Here is a 12622-nt window from a genome sequence, read left to right as displayed (position 1 = left end):
TGCAACAATCATTTGAAAAATCATTCAGATTCTTCTCACATGTACTAAAATATGCATAATCTACATCAAATCATTGCATTACAATTAAGATCTGTGATTAAATTTCAATGTCAATCAGTTAAAAGCATGTTTTTTTATTAAGAAATATTAACATAAGTCAAAAGCTGTGTCAACCAAATATTCACTAAATAACAGAACTGCAAAAAATGAACACTAACAGTCACACAATCATTCTGTGATACAGATGCTGTATGTGCTTTACAATCCTTGCAGCAAAACCAGTCTCACATGAATGTGGGCTAATGTTGCTTTCCTTACTGTTTGGTCAAGAAATGAAGCTTTGATTTGAGCAGTGTCTGGTTTCCTCCACGCTGCAAAAACAATGCGAAAAGTGTTCATGGGTTTCTGGTATCCCAGTAATAAGTTATTTCACAAATTCTGTACATAATTACAGCAGTCTTGCTGCCTGTCCTTTAAGCAATGAACACAATAAAACAAAGCAAGTATTGTTAGAAGTGGTCTTTACAGTGCTGGCCAGCGCAGTGTACAGTGTGTCTGAACAAATACAAGCAATTTTTCCCACGCTTTAACACAGTAATGAAAAGAAGCATTAAAAGCCCTCACCTGCAGTGGTCATTTTTTCCTGAAATAGATGTCCAATCTGTTTGGTCTTTTGTAATGAATTATGCATTAAGAGAAATGGCTACTTATCAATAATAATAATAATAATATGTAGGAGACTAAAATGTCACCTTCTTACATTCATCTGAAGCAGGAACATAAACTCTAGCCGTGAATGTTATGTCATACTCTTAAAAAAAAATAAAAAAAATAAAAAATAGCTCAGGCCTGAAGTGACAAGAACTGTTATAAAGTGAATCTGAACAGAAATATTTCTCAGATTGGGACTTGGTTACCTGAAGAAGACTTTTCATCTACTCATCATTATTACCCTGATTCTTGTCCTGCACAGTCTAGCTCACAAATGAAAGAAACATCATAATAAAGAATGGAAAACAGTATTAAAATAACAAATGGTCCACATGCATTTGAAACACTTAAGGCCCATGTTAAAACACTAGCAGGGAATGCATAAGCTTGTGAATTTGTGGAGCAGCATATCCACAGCACACTTTCAGTACTGCTTTCTCAGAAAAAAAAAAAAAAAAAAAGATATCCAACCCCCTTATTGCCTTTTGGTCTTTGAATAAAATATGTATCAAAGATTTAATACATTTTTAAAGGTGAAGTTTGTAACTGTTTGATGTTAAAAAAAAAATGTATGCCAGTTTACTATGCAAAGACAACTATACTGCCCTGCAAAGGTAAAGCACAGTGGGCTCTATTTTCATAATCGCGCAAAGCGCAGCGCTACTCGCTAGGACCGCTGCTATGTCTTATCCAATTTTCTTGAGAGCACTGATTCTAAGTGCAATTTTCGTGCCACCGCAAAGCACAAGTGGGTGTGGGTGGGAACGTTTGCGCTAACTGTGGTTGTATGCACACAAACTGTGGGTGTATTGTATGCTAATGAAGCGGCGCAAAGCGCAATTTGCTATTTTCCTGAGAAATAGGTCATTGCACTAAGATGTTTCAAAATCACATCTTATCTTAGCACAAAGTCTAAATTCAATTCCTACATTTGCAGTTTGGAGCTTCTACCAGTAGGTGGTAAAGTTCATGTCCAAACTCTGAAAATATAGTGAAATATTAAATTATGTCCCTGACAATAGCCGTTTTATGAAACAAAAATGTATGAGATTTCTGTTAAACTATCTATATAGGTCACGGTTTATTTGACCGAAATCGGGTCTCTGTTCTGTGAGAGACAGGTTTAGCTCAGACTGTACGGCAGTATATTTGTAGGTTGACTGCCCTGAAAAAGAGTAAACACTGTTGCTCCAAACAATTGCTCTGTTAATTTGAGTATGCCAACCAACCCAACGCAGCAACATTAGCTCAACCAATGGCATGAGTTTTTGCTAGGATTATCTGTTTGACTGAACTATGAGAAGGACAGGCCCGACCAATGGCAATTATTTTGATGATGCTAGTCGCACAGAAATTACATACTTCACCTTTAAGTGTGTTCATGTAAAAAGAGCACAAACCAATCAGAGCTCTTGGTTTGTGTGTGTTTTTATTTTTACAGCTACATTGTTGGCGATAATAATGCAATGAAATGAAATGCATTACAAATTTTGAAACACCGTTGTAATAAAAAGTGAAGGTCTGCACACTGCTCCCAGACTCTGCATCCTGCTTCTGACATCAGGCACTCCTTTGCCCAACTGGGCCAGTCCTCATAACACACAAGGAACATTCAACACCAGTTTGTGTTGTATGTGCAGAACAAGTGTGCTTGGATAAAAACTCATAGTTGTGTCACACAAGAAATCAGGAGATGAAATCGTCTTTGCAGTCTTTTGCCCTGACACACTGGAGTTAAACTTTTATGTTCAAGGCATTCTGACAGATTGATATAAAAAAATAAACTGCATAGCTCCACCAAGGACTCTTCATGTTTGTGGAAGAGAAAGTGAAGAGGCAAGGCTGTCCATCCAGACTTTCACTGTAACTCTTCTTCCCTCCCCTGATGTAAATTTACATGTTTGCATATGCAGATTTTTCTGGCATCTGCTTCTGTTCCTCCATGTTAGACATTCTCACATGTTGTAGGCCACGTATATCGGATCCAGTTGGTCGGCGAGGAAGCCATCCCGCAAGTGCATGCGCTGCTTTTCACCTCTGGAGTTGATGGGAATGACTCCAGGGTCGACCACCACAACAACCCCCACTATAAGATAGTGCTCTTCCAGCACCACATTAGTCACCAGTGCCACAAGATCCAGAGCTTCCTGTTCTGAGCCCTCGAGTTCCACGACTACCACCAATAGATTAGTCCATGTGAACACAGCACTTATGAGAGAGGAGAGCGAAAGAAAAAGAGAAAGAAAAATAAAGATTAGGAGAGACATTTAGTTATTTTGAGTTACAATAAAAACAATGATTATGAATTTAATTTATTATTTTAACAAAAATGTTTGAGTTAAAAAAATATGAATTGAGTTAATTCATAAATAGTTAAAATAAGGATTTATTTTCATCATCAGTGTTTAAAAAGTGTGTAATTTCTGTGCCACTTGTATTGTCAAACAAGTTTCCAAAAGGGGTGCACCATATATCGGCAGCCGATAAATTTTTTGCTGATTACTGGGAAAATCAAAATATAATTTTTGCGTTGATAGTGGAATTACCGCCAATATTTTCACCAATAATTTGTTACAAGGAATACCATAAATACTCATATAAATGGGCACGATGCAATTTATGCAAGTGCAATATGTGAAAAAAAAAGAATTTCACTGTATATGTGCAAATGTATACTGTGTGATAAATAAATACAATTATAATTATATAATTATAATTATAATTAATTATTATTTATTTCTCATTCAAGTCAGCATACATATATAATATACAGTAGTCACACTTCTGTTTTGTTTCAAACACATTTTTTGGTTGGGAAAAGAGGTAGCCACACCCCTAACTCACATCATTGACTGATTCAACATGTTTAAGGCCAGTCATTTAATTAGGCCACTCAAACAAACAGTTTTACAATTTCGTTAGGTGCAGCATATTGTGCAGAAGTTACACACTTCTAAACCAGTGCTATAGTTACAGAAGGATTTACACATCATGGTGTGATTACAGTGTTACATGTAAATGTTATCCATTAAAATCGGATTAGAAAAACCTTGTAGAAATATTGCTTACCACTCTGCAATGCTCTTGTGTGACCTTATCACAGACGTTTCAATATCAATGGGATGATAACGCATTCCCCGCAGCTCTAGAGTCTCATCAAGAGATCCAACCACATACAATGCATCATGGCGCTCTAGAAAAATATATAAAACCAAGCACAATTGGTTTCCCGGATAATCAGCGTTTTGTTATCATGAAGCATTTGAAATGAGTGCAGGTTATAAATGTAAAGGTGCACTCGGTAAGTTTTGTCTTTGTGTCATCTTGGACTTACACTGACAGCTAGCGGCTTGGATGCAGCATCATTTAAAATCAATAGTTTTCAGTTTCAGATGCCATTTAAAAAATTACTTTAATCAATGAGTGAAAGTGTCAAATAACAGGATGGTTACTGAGATTAAGCGAGTAGTATTCGGCTGGTCGTGTGATTCTAACATGGCAGCCCCCATGTGCGGACCCTCTCCATGTAGAATAAAACAGCTTTTATAAGGTTACTGATATGACTGGAGTCTTCATTCTAATGTGAGTGCTCATGATTTCCTACATACAGTATATTGCAGGATTACAATTCATGTCTTTAGGAGTTCAGCTTTTTTAATGAGGAAAAAATAACTGAATGCACATTTAAAAAACGAAAATTTAAATTCAATTATTACCCTGTTAGGTCATAATGTCATTAATGTCAATATTTTCTTACCAAAGTGTCTTAATATAAATTTCTGAAAAGAAACCATCACCCTAAAAATGTTTTGAAATGGAATAATAGTAAGCGTGTCTGTTTTAAAAAAAAAATTATTATTGAATGCATACTGTACCTCCACTGGCGTCTGTAAGTTCTGTGCGACGTAAGAAGCCAAGATATCCAGTACGAGCCCACACTGTCTGTGTGTCACCGAAGCTCAATCTGGTGCTGAAGTGGTCAGCGTGTAATGCCTCCTCCCCATAAACAGTATAATATCCTGTGGCATTATGGGGGCTGCTCACCCAGATCTGTTTAAAAATTGTACATACAGTCCCATTAATTCCCTACACAAAATAACAGAAAATACACCAGCTAATACATAACTAGGAACACTGTTAATTTTAAAAACCTCTGAATGATCTCCTGATTGATGGTGAGGATGAAACTTACTTCTCCCAGGTGAGAATCTCCCAATGGTCCTTTGGTTTCTGTGTTGGCAATAATAACCTTCACTCCAGGCAGAATCTGTGTGGTAAGAAACAGAAAATATTGTGAGCAACTTTATATTGCACTAGCTGATCAGTCGTTTGAACATGTAATCTGTTAGCCAATTTGCACACTCCATGTTCAAAGCAAATAGGTCATTTGACAGTTATTTGTCAGCCAATCAACTAGCCTAATCCCTCTTTGCCAAGCATTTAAATTGCCTCAGTGGTTTGCTGGTAATCCGGCTTCACTGCAATGCACTATGAGAGTTTTCTCTCTGAAACCCTCCTCCTCCCCAGCGCCATGTCTAGAGCTGCTTCAGGGGGATTTTATATATAATTGCGCAGCAGCATTGTAATAAAAAAATAAAAATACATTAATAAATAAATAAAAACTGTTTGAAATTTTAATAAAAAATAAAAATGCAAAATAGAAGGTTTTTCACAAGTGGAATCAGACTTCGAGCCCCACTGTATATCCAGTTTTTACGAGTTCTCATTTAATCCTTGAGCGTAATTTGGGGAAACAGATTGGCATGTTGTCAACAATGGAGGGCCTGCACACTTAAAGTAGCTCTCTAAATTCCCTCTAGGACTCCTTTTGTACAAAGGAGTTAACATGGTCAATGCCACAAATTCCCTTCCATTGGATTAGTGACCAAGTTATAGTGCAGAATTAAAAAAATGTCCTCTTCATTTTACGTCATAAATTGTTTGTTTTACATTTGTCAAAATCCTACAACTTCCTGTTTATTTCTAGGTTTACTTGATTCTGAGTGGTCAATCATGACATTCGGCAGTCAAAATTTTTTGCATAAAGATGCTAAATTGTATAATTGAACGTTGTCCCAAGTAACCGATTTCCTACAGTGCATAGCCTCGTGGACATTGTATTTTAGCTTCGCTATACGCAACGCATAATTTAAATTAATTAAAAAAAAAAAGGACTGAATACTGTTCTCAAAACTCTAGACTGTCACACCAATTCACGTGACACAACAACATACCGTCAATTTCCGTAAAGCGCTCCTATGGAAACAAAAGTGCCTCTGGTAAGAAGGCATTCATTGAAACCTGTTTGGTTGTAAAGAGTAAAGTCTACAGTTTCATTTGAATGGTGCTTTTAAAAATCTATTCATTTTTCACGTGTCAGCGTGCTGATAAACATGATGTCCACATATGTGGAAATTGGAACAGCATTTCCTCAAAAGTAGAAAAAACAGGGGCCTGGGTAGCTCAGCGAGTAAAGACGCTGACTACCACCCCTGGAGTCACGAGTTCGAATCCAGTGACTCCAGCCAGGTCTCCTAAGCAACCAAATTGGCCTGGTTGCTAGGGAGGTTAGAGTCACATGGGGTAACCTCCTCGTGGTCACTATAATGTGGTTCTCGCTCTCGGTGGGGTGCGTGGTGTGTTGTGCGTATATGCCGCGGAGAATAGTGTGAAGCCTCCACACACGCTACGTCTCCAAGGGATTGTGCTCAACAAGCCACGTGATAAGATGCACAGCTTGACGGTCTCAGACACGGAGGCAACTGAGATTCGTCCTCCACCACCCAGATTGAGGCGAGTGACTACGCCACCACAAGGACTTAGAGCGCATTGGGAATTGGACATTCCAAATTGGGGAGTTAAAAAAAAAAATAAAAAATTGAAAAAACTTTTGTTATTTTGAATAACTTTCAACTCTAACACATATGTGGTCATTTCGTTTCATTTTAATATACATTTTGATATATTTTATTTTGTTATCACTGTGCAATACAATTCTATTCATTAATATTAGTTAATGCATTCCTATATATTTACTATGCATTTTCACATTGAGAATAAATGGGTTCATCTAAAAGCTGAAGAATGTTGCTTTCAGAGGATTTATATGGAGTTAGGATGGAAATAAGGTGCCTTTCAAACTGATGTGAGACTAGTGAAGACAGACAGCACACTGGAGGTTAAGTCATTCACTAAATAGGGAGCAAGGGCACATCCTATAATTTTCTATGCAGCTAATTGCGTTCACTCCTAAAATCCGAACAAAAGTTCAGTTTCAGGCTGCAGACGATATTTGGACCACTTAACATGTTTGGCAGACATGGGACAATGGTAATCAGTACATAGATTCAGAATTTTATAATGCAACATTTTATTTCAACATGGTTGGCAGTGATTGGATGATGCTGGACATTACTTTGAATAAGAATTAATTATTCAGCTTTACAGAAAATCTGCTGTAATGTAACGTCTCAAAAGCATCAATAACCAACACTCCTTGGTGTTGGTTTCACAACGTAGTCTCGTTGTCCACATATGTGGACATACATTTTTAGGAAAACTATTTGCTCTAGAAATTATCATTTCTATTTTATTGCTTGTTTATTAGGTGCTACTAGTCACAAATCAAAAAGGGAAATGGAAAATGCACACAGCAGTCACGTGGGGTCTCAGGAGGATAGCTGTGCTAGTTTCATGTCATTTGTATCACTTTGTAGTCTCTTCCTTTTTTACATTTAATAAAACAATTTCAACTCAAATCAATATTTCATGTCCATTTATTTGCTAAGTAGTTGTGTAATAAGCAGTAGCCTCCGTTTCGCATCAGGGTCCTGATCACCCTGTTGTTGTTGTTTATTTGCGATAATCCCTGGCTGACTGTACATTATCTCTTATACTATATTATATAAAGCTAACATGTGAAGTTTCTCACCTTCCCAGATTCCATCAGTGGCAGACTGTGTGGTGAGCCTCTCTCAACTAACCGAACCCTGGGTCACATGAAAATAGATTAAAATTGATAAAACTTAGTCATACATTGGTTAAAAAAACTATACTTTGTATCTATAGTCTATGGTCACAATAGCTATAAGCTTCATTATAAATACCTAATAATGTAATACAGATTATTTAAATAAAGCACAGAGCTGCACTGGCATAGCAAAAAAATGTATGTAACATTAGAGAAAACAGTAGTGTTTGAAATAGTACCTGTCATGGCGAAGGGCTCTCATGTCTAGATACACTGTGGTGGGGTCTGGCCCAGCGGTGCCCTGGAAACAAAGAGCAGAGGGATGATTGGAGGACAAAATAAACTGTAGCTGCCATGACACACTCAGTCCTTATACTGGTATTCACCTAAAGACACTAACACACCATCTGATCTGCAAGTTGACATTTCCCAGAAGCTGCATTGTTGAAGATACAACTTTATATTGACATGAAAATGATCAAATCTGCACAGTGCCTTCATGAATATTAATGCGACAAACACACCAGCATGGACAACGCTAGCTACTTTTTTTTTTTTAAAGAAATCGGTGAATAACGTATGGTAGATAATTTTACCAGAATGCTTTATCCATTAATAGAGTGTAAACACCAAGGAAACACATGGAGTTGTGCTGCAGGGAAGGGAAAGTGGTGACACAATGGGACCTTCTACAAGGATTGTCAAAATGTATATAGTTTCTTAAAGGTGATGTGTGTAATTTACTGATGCCAATTTACACCTATATAGTATTTTAAAAACTACTGGCACTATCAAAACCCTGCTCTGTTTTAGCATCCCAACAATCCCAACTCAACCAATGGCGTGAGATTGGCACAGCACCATCTGGCAGACAGTGGGAGTGTTTGGGAAACTTGTTTGAAAACAGTCATTATTTTTGCTATTTTGTTTGGTCATGCTAGTGCCACAGAAATTACAGACTTAACCAAAAAAAAATTTTAAAATGGGCCACCACAATAAAACAGAATTAAGTTTGTCCTAATTTTTTGTTAAATGTAAAAGTTTTATCTCTTCCTTTCTGGCACAACTACACGTTAAATCATCCTTTTCTTATTCTATTCATTATTGTAACCCCTGTACTGCAAAAACTGCATGTAAATCAGCAATGCTAATCTATGAGCCCGTTTCCACCTGGTATTAAGATGCGTCTCGGGTGATCCGATCACATGTGGTCAGGTGAGACACATAGCTGTTTACACCTGGCCACTTAAATGCGTCTCCTCTGACCACTTGTATTCTGATTTGGAGGGGAGGGTCTCTGTTTCATGACGACATACATCAGTCACTATGTCAGTGTGTTACTGCATGATAATAAAGTGCTACAAAGTCAGAAAAGACAAAGAAAGTTTCTGTTTCTTGCAGATGCAATTGAAATTTAATCTAAGCACAAACGCAACATCAAGCACAATCATCTGTTATTTTAGTCTATTACCTGTATTAAAGGAGCTTCAGGTGTCATCTGTGTTGATATCAGACACACTAAAGAAGATCCGTGAAGCTCTCGTGAATGCGTATGTATCCGCTATTTAAAATGTTCCAATCAGACGGTAATTTCCTTTTAAAGCTGCTGGTAAACGGCAAAGTTTAAACTCTTGTTTTAGCAGTTCATTGACAGGTGAGGGGCGGTGCTTCACTGCTGCTGGGACGCATACATGACGGATTAGATTTTACATCACAAATGTGATCTGGTCACATGCGTCACTGACCACATTCGTATGTGGTGTTTGTGATACGGTCACAAAACGTTTTAGACACCGTTTAGACTTGTATTTAGGGCTGACCACATGTGATCAGATCACCCAAAATGCATCTTAATACCAGGTGTAATCAGGGTCTATATAGGCGGCTACAAGCATTGCTTTGGCACAGCCTAGGTATAAATGTAGGGCTAAGCAAAAAAGCTGTGAAGAGGAGGAGGTAGAGCAGACATATGTATCTATCCAAGCATATGAGGCACAGTCAATGTGAATAATGTTACATAGAAAAGTCTTCATGATAAGTACAAAGGAGCTGTTTGTCAAGAAAAAAAACGAGATCCCTCAGTTGAATGATCAGGAAATAACGCTGACAAGACTTTTGTGTGTGATCTTTGACAGAGATTAACTTTGTGTTAATATGAAAAAATAAATAAACATTTTTTGCAATATACCATTTTAACTACAATATAATAAAATCATAATATTTATTTTTTGTATAATCTATTATGTCGATTTTGTGTAATATTAACACTTCTGACTTAAATTTTAAATAATATACCTTTTAAATAATAAATAAAAAATGGTTTAATAAATAATCAATTGGATATTTAATATAGTTAATATACTAAGTTATATTTAATATTCAGAAATAAAACATGGTATGCAACAGCGCTGGCAAAAAGAAATAAAATAAAAAATATAACAATAGTCTCAGATACTCGAAGCAATGCGTTCTTTGTCATGCACGTGAGCATTTCATTTCAAACACACACACATATGAAAAGCAGAGCCTTTATAAGCATCCTGGAAGCCCCCAGCTAGCACCCCTGTGGTTCCCGTCTGGGTCACAATACCTGCTCAGCCAAATTGCCCAGCCTATTGGGCTGAAGAGAGGGCATGGAGCAGCAGACAAACACAGGCGTACATTTAATGTACAAAAGCAGATACAGATACAGTTACATACAAGCACCCAGACCAGTCAAATACACCTCAATGATACAGAAAATTGTCAAAAAAACAACAAAAACAGATGAAGGCATATTCACACCAAGAGTGACACGACAAAGCGATGCAGACCGCAGCTGAAAATAATTTCCGTTTTTCCAAACCCAAACTGTTCACATTAAGTGCAATGAAAATTTGCATCAGATTTGGAGAAGAGTTCGCATATCTGAACATACCTGATTCACAAGCTTTATTTACTATAACAATACAAATTTTACTTTCTTCAAAATAAAATACAACCTATTCAATGTATACCTGTTCTGGAGACATGATCCAAACAGCTTCTTTCTTATTGGTCAAAATTTCACTTGGTGTGAAGTCATTGTTTCTTGATATCAAAATGTCATGCTTGGTGTGAATAAGCCTTTTAAAAGCTTACTGTATGTAAATAATCAGACAGAAGTTTGCCAAAACCTCTACTGCTCTTTCTACATAGAAAGTAATAATAAAAACTCCCTTCACTCACCTGAAGACAAATGGCCACATTGACCCTGCAGCCAAAGGTGGTGCTGACGGCACGTGTGGAGAGGCCCAGGTCTTTGAAGATCTTAGAGAAGGACTGAGTGAGTGTGGTGCGGGGACGCTCCTCTGCCACCACCATGCAGGTCCGTACACACGACAGATTAACATTCCTTAACTGCAGGTGTAGAGAGGGGGGTTAATGGTGCTGCTGCAAAATTGAGGCTCCTTCAATAGTTAAAACAATTTGAACCTAAACTAGAGATTCTAGAAAAATTGTATACATTGTGATTGGGATTGGTAATATACTCTAAACAATAAATAAATACATATGCAATTTATATTCATTTATATTTAGAAGCAATTTACTGATGTCTGAGGGTAAATTTAGTGCAATACAGCAGTAAACTCATTAAAGGAATAGTTCACCCAAAAATGAAAATTCTCTCATTCACCAGATGTGTATGACTGTCTTTCTTCAGCAGAACACAAATGAAGATTTTTAGAAGAAGATAGAGCCCTGTCAGGACCTTATAATGGATGTACACGGGTGCCAGCACTTTGACTGTCCAAAAACACATTTAGGCAGCATAAAAGTAATCCACACGACTCAATGAATGTCTTCTGAAGCAAATCGATACATATGTGTAAAAAATAAATCGATAATTAAAACGTTATCAACTTTTAAAAAGCACTTCTTGCTAGCAGCTGACGTGAAGCATGACGTAAGCACGTCGGTGAGTTCATGCGAGAATTCAGAAGCGCCGCTTATTTCCAACAGAAGAACGAACGTCACGCGAGAGTTCGGCCATTTCAAACTGCATCAGAGCCCTGGAAGGAAGCGCTGATTTAAAGTTAAAAACGTTTTAATTATCGATTCAGAAGACATTCATTGATCGACTGGATTCACATGGATTACTTTTATGCTGCCTAAAAGTGATTTTTGGACAGTCAAAGTGCTGGCACCCATGTACAACCATTATAAGGTCCTGACAGAGCTCTAGCTTCTTCTAAAAATCTTCATTTGTGTTCTGCTGAAGAAAGACAGGCATACACATCTGGGATGGCATCAGGGTAAGAGAACAATGAGAGAATTTTCATTTCTGGGTGAACTATTCCTTTAAGAAATGAAAAGCAAAAATGTGCCATTTAAAATTATCTTAAAATTATAAGCTACACTGATGTATGTTTTAGTGGGTGACAGTGTGTATGTATGTGACTGACCCGCAGAGCTTCGGTCTGTGAGCCCAGGGCTTTGGTACACATCTCCATGACAGAGTATGAGCAGAACGTCACTCGAACTTTATACTGACTGACAGCAGACAGCCAAACAGATGCATTGCTCTCCAGCTCCAGAGGAGGAACCAGTATAGACTGATGGCCTGAGTATACACTGTAAACACAACAATTCAGTAAAAATTAAAGCAACCTCCTAATAGAAATATGGCACAGAGAGCTTAAAAGTTACCAGCAGTGTTAGAACACAACTAATTTTCAATGAGCATGCAGAATCCTGTCAAGCTGAGAGACTTACTAAAAATGATGCATACAGCATGCTAGGATCTTTCACTGCTTTTAACTATTTGTACTAGTATAACTTAAAGTATTTTAATATAGAGGTAATAAGGGGCACTTGCAGTTTTTTTCGGAAGATTTTAACCTTCCTATTCTGTTCGGTCATTTTCGACTGAAATAAATGTTTCTGATGTAACAAAAATAGTTTAGTTTATCTGAGCAATAA

The 12622-nt window shown here is 37.3% G+C and overlaps 1 protein-coding gene across 4 annotated transcripts in view; it reads right to left on the bottom strand.

Moving 5' to 3' along the window:
- Window positions 1–114: 114 nt before the first annotated feature.
- Window positions 115–12622, bottom strand: part of LOC127447258 (disco-interacting protein 2 homolog A-like) — a 213976-nt gene continuing 201468 nt past the window's right edge. For all 4 annotated transcript variants that reach the window (XM_051709019.1, XM_051709021.1, XM_051709020.1 and 1 more), the window contains 8 exons: window positions 12106–12274; window positions 10889–11059; window positions 7921–7982; window positions 7643–7700; window positions 4904–4978; window positions 4587–4761; window positions 3781–3904; window positions 115–2919 (listed from right to left, as the gene is read on the bottom strand). In XM_051709019.1, the coding sequence (XP_051564979.1) occupies window positions 2667–2919; window positions 3781–3904; window positions 4587–4761; window positions 4904–4978; window positions 7643–7700; window positions 7921–7982; window positions 10889–11059; window positions 12106–12274 (1087 nt within the window). In that variant the 3' untranslated portion in view covers window positions 115–2666. The remainder of the gene's footprint in view (window positions 2920–3780; window positions 3905–4586; window positions 4762–4903; window positions 4979–7642; window positions 7701–7920; window positions 7983–10888; window positions 11060–12105; window positions 12275–12622) is intronic.

The sequence above is a fragment of the Myxocyprinus asiaticus genome, chromosome 10 (genome assembly GCF_019703515.2).
Source record: "Myxocyprinus asiaticus isolate MX2 ecotype Aquarium Trade chromosome 10, UBuf_Myxa_2, whole genome shotgun sequence".
Lineage (NCBI taxonomy): Eukaryota > Metazoa > Chordata > Actinopteri > Cypriniformes > Catostomidae > Myxocyprinus > Myxocyprinus asiaticus.
The sequence above is the reverse complement of the archived record's forward strand: the minus strand, read 5'-3'. Positions and strand labels throughout refer to the sequence as shown.